Source organism: Mobula birostris, chromosome 5 (assembly GCF_030028105.1).
Source record: "Mobula birostris isolate sMobBir1 chromosome 5, sMobBir1.hap1, whole genome shotgun sequence".
Lineage (NCBI taxonomy): Eukaryota > Metazoa > Chordata > Chondrichthyes > Myliobatiformes > Myliobatidae > Mobula > Mobula birostris.
The window spans coordinates 86089168-86101805 of NC_092374.1; the positions used below are offsets into that span (position 1 = coordinate 86089168).

Below are 12638 nucleotides of genomic sequence, written 5' to 3' on the forward strand. Positions count from 1 at the left end.
ACGATGACTTTTAATTCACAGCTGGGCGTTGAAAGGCAGGGACATTTGTGGAGATGAATGGGTTACTTTAAGGAGAGAGAGAGATAGTTGCTCAAATCCTCCTTCACACACGCACGGACACACACATACCCTCTTACCCTGTTTCTGTACGAGGCTTTCAGACAGAAGAGGATTTAATTGAAGGTTTCTGACTGGAACAGCAGACACAGGGGGATACAAGGTGCAGTGCTGGTGTTAAACTGATTAAACCGTCTTTTTCTCTCTCTCTCTCTGATCTCTCTCCGCACTGCTTGCAGGGCAGAGCGTGGTGGGGGAGAGGAGGCTGAGGTAGAGGGGCCGACGATATGGAGTGCCCGTGAGAGAGGAGCTCACCGATAAAGGCGGTGGCAGGGACCCGGCTGGAGCCCGCCTGGCGGACTGCAGCTTTGGGGACGGCGGAGCGGGCAAGTTGGAGGCGTGAGTGGGGGGGTCGCGGGGAGGCGGGCAGATAGATGGCTGCCCTGGCCAGTTCTCTCATCCGTCATAAGCGGGAGCTGAAGGAACAGAACCACTCGCACCCGGCGCCGGTCAGAAGGAAACCCAGCCCTCGGAAGAAGAGCTCGCTGTGTCAGAAACCCCTGCTCCTCTTTATCGGCAAGGTGCAGCTGTGTGGTGGCTGGAACAGGAGACTGGAGAGGAGCAGTGGTAAGTGCTGATGCGGGGGTGGGGGGGAGCACACATGGGGGTGGGGGTTACTGTCCTGGAGGGGGTATGGGTGCCTGTCATTGCTGAGCTCAGGGGCTCCCCCACCCACAACGGAGGGTGGGATGGGCTAGATGGATCTAGTATTAAAAGGAAGGGGCGGGTGGGTGTGTGTCAGAGAGAGAGACCCCTCACACCCACCGAGGGGCTGGAGGTGGGGCTTGGTGTTTGGCAGTGTCTGCAGGGGGAGAGGTGTGAGGGGTCACACGGGGGAATATGCTGCAAGGTGTGTGTTACAGGGAGGGTGTGTGGTACAAGGAGTCAGGGGTCATTTTGATGCAGGGATGGACCTGGACTCTTTGTGTTTGTGTGTGTGTGTGTCTGTATGCGTGTGTATGTATGTGTGTGTTTGTGTGTGTCTGTATGCGTGTGTATGTATGTGGTGCATGTGTGTATGTGTGTGGTGGGTTGTTGATAGGTGTAATGTGTGGCTGTGTGTGTAGGTGTTCAAACGCCTTGGTGATTGACTGTGAGTGCAAACCTCTCTCATCTGGCTGCTGCCAGTGGGCAGGAGGTACAGGAGCCTTGGGTCCCTCACCACTGGGTTCAGGAACAGGAGAAAATGCTGGAAATCCAGAGTAACACACACCAAATGCTGGAGGAGCTCAGCCGCTCAGGTAGCATCTACCGAAACGAATAAACAGACGATGCTTTGGGCCGAGGCTCTTCATCCAACATTTTGTGTGTGTTCCACTGGATTCACAAACAGTTCAACCTTCAACCTTCAGGCTCTTGAACCAGTCTGAATAACGTCACTCAGCTTAACCCTGAACCGATTCCACAACCTACAGACGCACTTTCACAGACTCTACAAGTTACGTTCTCAGTCAGATTATTTATTTACTAAGTACTTATTATTATTATTATTATCATTTGACTTTTTTGTATCGGTGCATTTTGTCTTCTTTTGCACATTGATTATTTGTCAGTCTTTGTGTGTAGCCTTTCAGTGATACTGTTGTATTTCTTTGTTCTACTGTGAATGCCTGCAAGAAAATGAATCTCAAGGTAGTATATGGTGACAATTATGAACTTCGATAAAAATATTACTTTGAATTTTGAACTTCGAAACTCTGTGTGTGTGTGTGTGTGTGTGTGTGTGTGTGTGTGTGTATGAGCCCTGCTCTGAGTGAACTCACACAGATGTAGTGTGACATCTCACACTGATGAATTCATTAACCAGGAAGGGATTCGATCTCCCGGTGTGTGAGGCTGCTGCATCTCCTTTATCACCGGTGGGGGCACAGTGTGACACTGATCCAGAGTCCTCCATCCCTCAAAAAGTCCCGACGACCCATTTTAAGAAAGGAGTGGGGCCTTTCATGTCTCAGTGTGGCGTTGGTGATCACAGAAACTGATGGAGGCAGTTACTTGTGCAGTTTACCCACCATTGTAACAAGTAAACCTTTTTGTAATGGCTGTTAAACTTGTGACTTCCTGTGACACTTGAGATGGTTCAGTTTATTAGGCACAATACTGTGCAAGTCTTAGGCACATATATATACCTAGGACTTTAGCACAGTACTGTATTTGTCAACATGGAGTGGAGAACAAGTTTTTAAATCTGGCGGGAGCAAAGGATGTTGGGAATGGTGAGGGGGAGCACCACACGAGGGGTGCGGGTACAGACACACCCAGCCCTGAGAGGCCAGGCAAGGTCATGTGATTCCAAACAATTGGTTTACTGATCATTACAGAATGTCTCTCTGGTGCATTCTGCTCCTTTCCCCTTTTCTCAACTATGATTCCCCTCTCCCGGCCTCCTTCCTACTCTCAGACCACTATAGAGACCCATATCAGAATCAGGTTTATCATCAATCACATATGAATGAAGTTTGGTTTTGTTTTTTTTGCAACAGTACAGTGCAATACATAAGATTACTACAGTACTGTGCAAAAGTTAGCTAAGACCTTTGCACAGTATTGTACTCAGCAAGGACCAATGCGAAGAAGTTAGGTTTAAAGAGAGCGGCCTTGCTGGAATGGCTATTGTTGGAATCAACAGGGTTCGAGTGGAGAACAGAGGCTTTGGCTCAAGAGGCTTCTACACAAAGATGCTGAGACTAGACTGAGGTTTTTGTTAAAGGTCTCCTTCTTTCTTATAAGACAGTTAAATAGCAGGAATGATAATTACAGAAGAATGCTCCTCTTGTGGGAGGAGGGATGGCAGAGAGACCTCCAGCAGAACCGATGACTACACCTGCAAGAGGTGCATCCATCTGCAGTTCCTTACGGACCACATTAGGGAGCTGGAACTGGATGATATTTGGATCATTCTGAGGAATGAGGAGGTGATAGATGAGAGCTACAGGGAGAAAGATGCACCTAAGTTTCAGGAAGCAGATAGCTGAGTGACTGTCAGGAGAGGGAAGAGGAACAGGCAGGAAATGCAGAGTACCCCTGTGGCCGTTCCCCTCAAAATATGTATACCACTTTGGATACTGTTGAGGTAGTGGGGTAATGTGAGACCTGTCAGGGAAAAGCCTCTGTGACCTGGTCTCTGTGAGTCCAAACCGAACGGGGGGGTGGGTCGAAGAGTCAAGCAACACACACAAAATGCAGGAGGAACTCAGCAACGCAGCACAGTCGAGGTTTCAAGCCAAGATCCTTCGGCAGGACACTTCTCCACAGTCGCTGCCTGGCCTGCTGAGTTCCTCCAGCATTTTGTGTGTGTTGCTCAGATTTCCAGCAGCTGCAGATTTTCTTTCATTTGTAAAGAGTCAAGCAGTAATGATAGGGGATTCATTGGTTAGGGGAACAAACAGGAGGCTCCGTGGATGAGAACGAAATTCCTGGATGGCAGGTTGCTTCCCAGGTGCTAGGGTCAGGGATATCTTGAATTGAATCCAATGCATTCTTAAGGAGGAGGGTGAGCAGCCAGAAAAGGTGACGAGGTCCTAAAAAGTGAGTTCAGGGTGTTAGGAGCTAAGTCAAAGGTCAGGACCTCCAGGGTTGTGATCTCAGGATTGCTACCCCTGCCACATGCTAGTGAGGCCAGAAATAGGAAGAAAATGCAGTTTAACATGTGGCTAAGGAGATGGTGCAGGAGGAGATGCTTCAGATTTTTGGATCATCGGATTTTGGTCTGCGGAGGGGGAGATCGTGGAGTGAGTTGGAGATAGTCCCTTGTGGACTTTATGCGCCAGTTTTAAAAGCAAGCAGAGCCTGACAGAGCTTGTCTGCGGAGTGGGAGATTGCTTGGGTTAATAGTAACAAGGGTTAATTAGCAAGCTTTAAGTGGAGTGGCCATTGTTGGTGTGGGCCACTGTTAGAGTGGTCAGGCTTTGGCTCAGCAGGCTTGAGCGAGAATGTGCAGGTTAGAACTTAAGTTTGAGAAGTGAGAGGCATATCACGAGTAAGCAGGGAGGCAGTGCAGGGAGCGGATGCTCCTCCTGTGAGATGTGGGAATTCCCTGATGACTAAATCTGCAGGAAGTGCACACAATTCCACTTCAGGCTGACAAGGTCAAGGAATGGGAGCTGAACTTTGACGTATTCAGGAACATCCGGGAACTGAAAGCCTCGTAGATGAGTCTTTTATGGAGGCGGTCCGGCCCAGAGTGCAGGCTTCAGATGGTAGATGGGTGACCACCAGGAGAAATAAGGAGAATTGTCATTCCCCGATGGTCATTCCCCTCAGCAACAACTATATCCCTCAGGGGACAGCAGCAGCAGCCAGGCTAGTGACACTGTGGTCGGTTCTGAGGATCAGCAGGAAAGGGTAAAGTCAGGCAGAGTGGCAGTGATAAGATACTCGATACATGAGAAACGGACAGGAGATTCCATGGCTGCGAAAGAGAAGCCAGGATGGTATGTTGTTTCACAGGTGCCAGACCCAGGATGTCTCAGAACAGCTGCAGAAGATCCTCAGGAGGAAGGGTGAACAGACAAAGGTCCATAAGACCATCAGGCGTAGGAGAAGAATGAGGCCATTTGGCCCATTGAGTCTGCTCCTGCATTTCATCATGGCTGATCCATTTCCCTCTCAGGCCCGATCTTCTGTGTTCACTTCAATGTCCAATCAAGAATCGCTCAACCTCTGCCGTAAATATATCCAATGGATATATGGGAAAGGGTCCTGACCAAGGGTCTCGGCCTGAAACGTTGACTGTTTGTTTCCACGGATGCTGCCCGACCTGCTGAGTTCCTCCAGTGTGTTGTGCGTGTTGCATATACCCACTGGCTTGACCTCCACAGCCACCTGTCGTCGTGGTCATAGACAGAAAGGGAGAGAAGGCCTTATGCAGTGACTATAAGGAGTTAAGGAAGAGGCTGAAGAGTAAGACTTGAAGGTAGTAATCTCTAGATTACTCCCAGCACCACACGCTAGTCAGCACAGGAATAGGATGAAGTACAAATGAATGCCTGGCTGAGGAACTAGTGCTGGGGGTAAGGTTTCAGATTCCTGGATCATTGGGATATCTTCGAGAAAAGGTATGATCTTTACAAAAAGGACATGTTACACCTAAAACCAAGAGGGCCCGATATCTTTGCAGGCAGGTTAGCTAGAGCTGTTGGGTAGGGAATGGGAAACCAAGTGATAAGACTGAGGATCAACTTAATACAAGTCGATGCGGTGTGTAGTGAGACTGTGAGGAAGGACAGGCTGATGATAGGGCAAAATGGCAGTCAGTGGGACGAGTTGAAGTGTAACATGGGGGCAAAATAGATAAAGGTGATAAATAGAGGACTTAAAGTGTTGTATTTGAATGTAGGCAGTCTATGGAACAAATAGATGATCTTGTAGCCCAGGTGGAGATTGATGGGTGTGATGTTGTGGACGTCATTGCGGCATAGCTGAAAGAAGCTCATAGATGGGAACCTGTATCGATAGGACAGGTAGCTCGGCAGAGGGGGTGGGGTGCCTCTGTTGGTAAAAAAAAATTAAATCAAATCCTTGGAAAATGGCGACATAGGATCAAAAGATATAGAATCCTTGTGGGTATAGTAAAGAAACTGCAAGGGTGAAAACACCCTGATGGGAGTTATATACAGGCCCCTGAACAGTAGCCAGGATATGGGGTACAAATTACAATGGGAGATAGAAAAGGCACGTCAAAAGGGCAATGTTACGATAGTCAAGGGTGATTTCAATATGCAGGTAGATTGGGAAAAGCTGGATCCCAAGAGAGGGAATTTGTAAAGTGCCTGTGAGATGTCTTTTTAGAGCAGCTCACGGTTGAGCACACTAGGGGATCAGTTATTCTGAACCAGAATTGATTATAGAGCTTAAGGCAAAGGAACCCTTAGGTAAATTGCCAGGAATTTGAGAGTGTCAGGAGGCAGAAGTGAGTGCAGTTGCAAGGAGAAGGAGAAGGTGCTTGGGAAGCTGAGAAGTCTGAAGGTAGATAAATAACCTGGACCAGATGGACTACTCGCAGGGGAGCAGAAGAGATTGTGGAGGCAATGGTAATGATCTATCAAGAATCACTAGATTCTGGAATGGTTCTGGAGGCTACTCCACTGTTTAAGAAAGAAGGGAAGCAGATGAAAGGAAATTATTGGCCAGTTAGCCTGACCTCAGTGGTTGGGAAGATGTTAGAGTCAATTGTTAAGGATGAAGTTTCAGGGTGCTGGGAGGCACATGATAAAGTTGGCCAAAGTCAGGATGGTTTTCTCAAGAGAAAATCTTGCCTGGCAAATCTGTTGGAATTCTTTGAGGAAATATCAAGCAGGGTAGTGACAAAATAGTCAGTGAATGTTGTTTACTTGGATTTTCAGAAGGCCCTTGACAAGGTGCCGAACAAGGTTGCTTAATAAGATAAGAGTCCATGAAATTGCAGGAGAGATGCTAGTATGGATGGAGGACTGGCTGACTGGCAGGAGGCAAAGAGTGTCTGGTTGTCTGCCAGTGACTAGTGGTGCTCCACAGGGGTTGGTGTTGAGACCAATTCTTTTCATGCACGTGTCAATGATTTGGATGATGGAGTTGATGGTTTAGTGGCCAAATTTGTGGATGATATGAAGACAGGCGGAGAGGCAAGTAGTTTTGAGGAGATAGAGAGGCTACAGTAAGACTTCAACAGATGAGGAGAATGGGCAAAGACGAGGCAGATGGAAAGCAACCAGGAAGTGTGTGGTCATGCACTTTGGTAGAAGAAATAAAAGCATAGATTATTTGCTAAATGAAGAGACATTCAGAAATCTGAGATGCAAAGGGACTTGGAAGTCCTTGTGCAGGATTCCCTAAAGGTTAACTTGCAGGTTCAGTTGGAGGTAAGGAAGGAAAATGCAATGTTAGTATTCATTTCAAGAAGAAAAGAATATAAGAGCAAGGATATAATGCTGAGGCTTTATAGGACATCAGACCGAACTTGGAATATTGTGAGTTGTTTCGGCCTCCTTATCTAAGAACAAATATGCTGGCATTGGAGAGAGTTCAAAGAAGGTTCATGAAAATTATTCCAGGTTTGAAGGGGTTAATGTATGAGGAGCGTTTGATAGCGCTGGGTCTGTACTTGCTGAGTTCAGAAGAATAAGGGAGGATCTCATTGAAACCCATCGAATATTGAAAGGCCTAGACAGAGTGGACATGGAGAGGATGTTTCCTCGGACCAGAGGGCACAGCTTCAGAATAGAGGGATGTTCGTTTAGAAGACAAATGAGAAGGAATTTCTTTAGCCAGAGAGTGGTGAATCTGTGGAAATCATGGCCACGGATGGCTGTGGAGGACTAGTCACTGGGTATATTTAAAGCAAAGGTTGATAGGTTCTTGACTAGTAAGGGCATCAAAGGTTCGAGGGATTAGGCAGGAGAATGGAGTTGAGAGGGACAATAAATCAGCCATGATGGAATGGCGGAGCAGGCTGGATGGGCGAGTGACCTAATTCAGCTTCTATGTCTTATCATTGGGCACTCTTCCAGAGAAGGTGAGACCTGCACAAATGGGACTGTATGACCTGGGCGGGAGGAGGACTAATATCCTTGTGCGAAGGTTTGCTAGTGCTGCTCAGAGGTGGGGGTGGGTGGTAAACTAGAGTTTCAGGGGAGTGGGAACCAGAGTGCCAGGGCAGATAGTGGAGTGAGTAGAAATTAAGCTTACGTACAAAGTCAGGGACCGAGAGGTTGAGCATGATAGGACTAATGTTCTGAGTTGCATCTATTTCAATGCAAGGAGTATTGTAAGAAACATCATTGAGCTCAGGGCATGGAACAACACCTGGGATTATGACCTTGTAGCCATCTTCATTGTAGGACTGGCAGCTCAGCGCTCCAGGCTTCCATTGAGAGAGGGGGGTGTTTTAAAGTGGGAAGGGGTGGCATTACTTGTCAGGGAAAATGTCTCGGCAGTGCTCATGCAGGACAGGTGAGAGGGATCATCTACTCAGGCTATATGGCTGGAATCAAGGATTATATTACATAATCTCCCAATAGCAGGATCAAGAGTAGCAAATCTATGGAGAGGTTACAAGCAGTTGCAAGAAAAATAAGGTTGTGATTTTAATTTCCCATAAATTGACTGGGACACCCATTGTATGAAAGGACTGGGTGGGATAAAGGTCGTCAAATGTGTTCAGGGAAGTTTCCTTAATCAATATGTAGACGTTCCAGCTGGAGAGAATGCAATACTATATCTCCTATTAGGAAACAAGACAGGGCAGGTGACAAAAGTGTGTGTAGGGGAACAATTTGGATCTAGTAGTCATAATTCCATTAGTTTCAAGACAATTATGCAGAAGGAGAGGTCATGTCCTTGGATTGAGAATCTAAATTGGAGGAAGGACAATTCTGATGGCATCAGAAAGGATCTGGCAAGAGTGTATTGGAACGGGTTGTTTGCTGGCAAAGGGATGCTCGATGAGTGGGAGGCCTTCAAAAGTGAAGTGTTGAGGGTATGGAATTTGTATGTTCCTGTTAGAATAAAAGGTAAGGATAACAGGTTTCAGGGAATCGTGGTTTTCGATGGATGTTGAGACCCTGGTTAAGAAGAAAGAGGTGCCTTGCATGCAGAGGCAGCAAGGAATAAATGAGGTGCTTGAGGAGTAGATGAATTGCAAGTGAAGACTAGTGAGGGAAATCAGGAGGGCTAAAAGAAGGCATGAGATGGCTCTGGTAGACAAGGTGAAAGTGAATCCGGAGGGTGTCTACAAATATATATTAAGAGCAAAAGGATTGCAAGGGACAAAATCTGTCCACTTGAAGACCAGAGTGGTCACCTATGCATGGAGCCAAAAGAGATGGGGGGAGATCTTAAATGGACGTTTTTGCATCAGTATTTACTTGGGAGACGGACGCAGAGTCTGTAGACGTGAGGCAAAGCAGCAGTCATGGACCGTGTATGGATTATAGAAAAGGAGGTGCTCGCTGTCTTGAGCAAATGGAGCTATACAAGTCCCAGGGCCTGACAAGGTGTCCCCTGTCGATATATTCACCCTATTGCAGAAATTGGATGGGCCCTTGCAGAGGCATTTAAAATGTCCTTTGCCACAGGTGAAGTGCCAGAGGACTGGAGCATCGCTAATATGGTTCCATTGTTTAAGAAAGGCTCTAAGAACAAGCCAGGAAGTTATAGGCCAGTGAGCTTGACATCATAGTGGGGAAGTTAATGGAAGGTATTCCAAGGGACTGGATACAGTGCCTATAAAAAGTATTCACCATTCCACTACCCCCCCCCCCGGGAAGTTTTCATGTTTTATTGTTTTGGCACTGATCAAAGTGAAAACAGATCTCTACAAAGTGATCCAAATTTATTATAATTATTAAACACAAAATAATTGATTACATAACTACTCACCCCCTTCAAGTCAGTATTTAGTAGATGCACCTTTGGCAGCAATTACAGCCTTGAGTCTGTGTGGATAGGTCTCTATCAGCTTTGCACATCTGGACCACTGCAATTTTTCACCATTCTTCTTCACAAAACTGCTCAAGCTCTGTCAGATTGCATGGGGATCGTGAGTGAACAGCCCTTTTCAAGTCCAGCCACAAATGCTCAATTGGATTGAGGTCTGGACTCTGACTTGGCCACTCCAGGACATTAACTTCATTGTTTTTAACCCATTCCTGTGTAGCTTTGGCTTTATGCTTGGGGTCATTGTCTTGCTGGAAAACAAATCTCCCAAGTCGCATTTCTCTTGCAGACTGCGTCAGGTTTTCCTCCAGGATTTCCCCATATTTCGCTGCATTCATTTTACCCTCTACCTTCACAAGCCTTCCAGGGCCTGCTGCAGTGAAGCATCCCCACAGCATGATGCAGCCACCACCATGCTTCACGGTAGGGATGGTGTGTTTTTGATGATGTGTGCTGTTGGCTTATGTCAAACATAGTGTTCAGTCTGATGTCCAAAAAACTCAATTTTTGTTTCATCAGACCATAGAACCTTATTCCAGCTGACTTCAGAGTCTCCCACATGCCTTCTGGCAAACTCTAGCTGAGATTTAATGTGAGTTTTTTTTAACAGTGGCTTTCTCTTTTCCACTCTGTCATAAAGCTGTGACTGGTGAAGCATCCAGGCAACAGTTGTTGTATGCACAGTCTCTCCCATCTCAGCCACTGGAGCTTGTAACTCCTCCAGAACTGTCATAGGTCTCTTGGTGGCCTCCCTCACTAGTCCCCTTCTTGCACAGTTACTCAGTTTTTGAGGACAGCCTGCTCTAGGCAGATTTACAGCTGTGCCATATTCTTTCCATTTCTTGATGATTGACTTAACTGGACACCGGGGATATTCAGTGACTTGGAGATTTTCTTGTATCCATCTCCTGACTTGTGCTTTTCAACAACCTTTTCATGGAGTTGCTTGGAGTTTTCTTTTGTCTTCATGGTGTAGCCTTTGCCAGGTTACTGACTCACCAGCAGCTGGACCTTCCTGATACAGGTGCATTTTTACTACAATCAACTGAAACACCTTGACTGCACATGGTGATCTCCATTTAACTAATTATGTGATCTCTAAAACCAATTGGCTGCACCAGTGATGATTTGGTGTGTCATATTAAAGGAGGTGAATACTTATGCAATCGATTATTTTGTGTTTTATATTTGTAATTAATTTAGATCACTTTGTAGAGATCTGTTTTCACTTTGACATGAAAGTCTTTTTCTGTTGATCAGTGTCAAAAAAGCCAAATTAAATCCACTATGATTCAATGTTGTAAAGCAATAAAACATGAAAACTTCCCGGGGGGGGGGTGTGAATATTTTTTATAGACACTGTATATAAGTATTAGGATAGACAGGGACTAATTAGGGATAGCTAGCATGGCTTTGCCTGTGGTGGGTCATGTCTAACCAATCTTATAGAGTTTTTTGAGGAAGCTACCAAGAAAGTTGATGAAGGCAAGGCAGTGGATGTTGTCTACATGGACTTTAGCAAGACGTGACAGCGTCCTGCATGGAAGGCAATCTCTTGGCATTCAGGATGAAGTAGTCAATTGCATTCAAAATTGGCTGTGCGGGAGGAGCAAGAGAGTGGTAGTAGATGTTTGCCTCTCTGTGTAGAGGCCTGTAACTAATGGTGTGCCGCAGGGGTCAGTGCCTTGCTCATTGCTGTTTGTCACTTACAGTGCTGTGCAAAAGTATTGTAATTGCCAACATGGGGTGAAGAGTGAGTTTGTAAATCCGGCTGGAACAAAGGACGTTTGGAATGGCGAGGGTGGAGCACAGAAAGGCAGGGGCTGGCATAGGTACAGACACACCCATCCCTGAGACACCAGGCAAGGTCATTTGATTCCAAACAATTGGTGTATTGATCATTTCTGAATATCTCTCTGGTGCACAGTATCATTCTTGCCCAAGTTGTACCATTTAAATGTTGCTAACCATTTCCTCTGGAGGCTGGGTGAAAAACTTACCCTTCAGATCCCTTCGAAATTTCTCCCCTCTGACATTAAACACTATGGTCTATAGATTTAAATTCCCCAACCCTGGGGGAAAAGACTGTGTATTCACAACACAAGTAAATGATGTCAGGCAGTCAAACAAACTGACAGGCACAATGGCAAAAGTAAAATGTTTTGACTAGATGGTATTGGCGCTCAGCAGGCCAGTGATTTATTAACAATGAGCTACCGACTTCCATTCTGTGTTTATTGTTACAATTTGTAACAGAGTTGTAACTTGAAACTTGTAGATACGTTGAAGCTCTAAAATGTTTCAAAGTGAACGCTGTGGTTCGCTTCTTATTTAGAAAATTTGTGGATTATATTCATTTACACATAATCACAGGGTATTTCACAATTATATTAACATAGATTTCAAAATCATTTTAACATAATCTCAAAATTATGTTAACATTATACAAAAAAAATCCCAGCTGCGCGGCAACAAAGGCTATGTGCATGTAGCATTTCAGTTACTGCGTGGTTGTGCACCCATATAGCTTAGAGGGAACAGTGGAGTGAAGGCACAAGAGAGAGTGAAATCTGTGGAGCAAGCTGTGGAGGAACTCAGTGGAACACAGAGCTCAGTCCAGACTCAGGATCTCAACCTGAGACGTCAATTGCCCTGACCCACTGAGTTCCTCCAGCAACTTATTGTGTCAGGAATGAATTCCAACAGCCCCCAGAGGGTGGACACAATATGGAACCACTTTTTCCCCTCCCTCCTTCCCATAAAAAGTGCTAATTTTTAAATTAGTCACAAGGAAAGAAAAGGTGGCAAGGGAATTGGTGACAGGAGCATTCTGAGATCCTTCCTAACGAAACACAGGATCTTAGTTCGAGACCAGTTAATCAATGCCATATCAGGGCGATGTGTTGGGAGGCATGCAAGAACACAATCAGAATGAAAAAAAAGTCCATTCTAGAACCTTCTAAACCTTTCAAAGTCACGTTTATTGTCATTCAACTGCACTCATGTTTAGTTAAACCAAACAACGTTCCTCTGGGGCCAAAGTGCAATACACAGTACATATATCAAAGTTCAAAGTAAATTTATTATCAAAGTACTTATATGCCATC

The 12638-nt window shown here is 45.7% G+C and overlaps 1 protein-coding gene across 1 annotated transcript in view; it reads left to right on the forward strand.

The window, feature by feature from the left end:
- Window positions 1–491: 491 nt before the first annotated feature.
- Window positions 492–12638, forward strand: part of fgf11a (fibroblast growth factor 11a) — a 55155-nt gene continuing 43008 nt past the window's right edge. Inside the window, 1 exon segment of the mRNA XM_072259466.1 lies at window positions 492–684. Coding sequence (XP_072115567.1) covers window positions 492–684 — 193 coding nt within the window.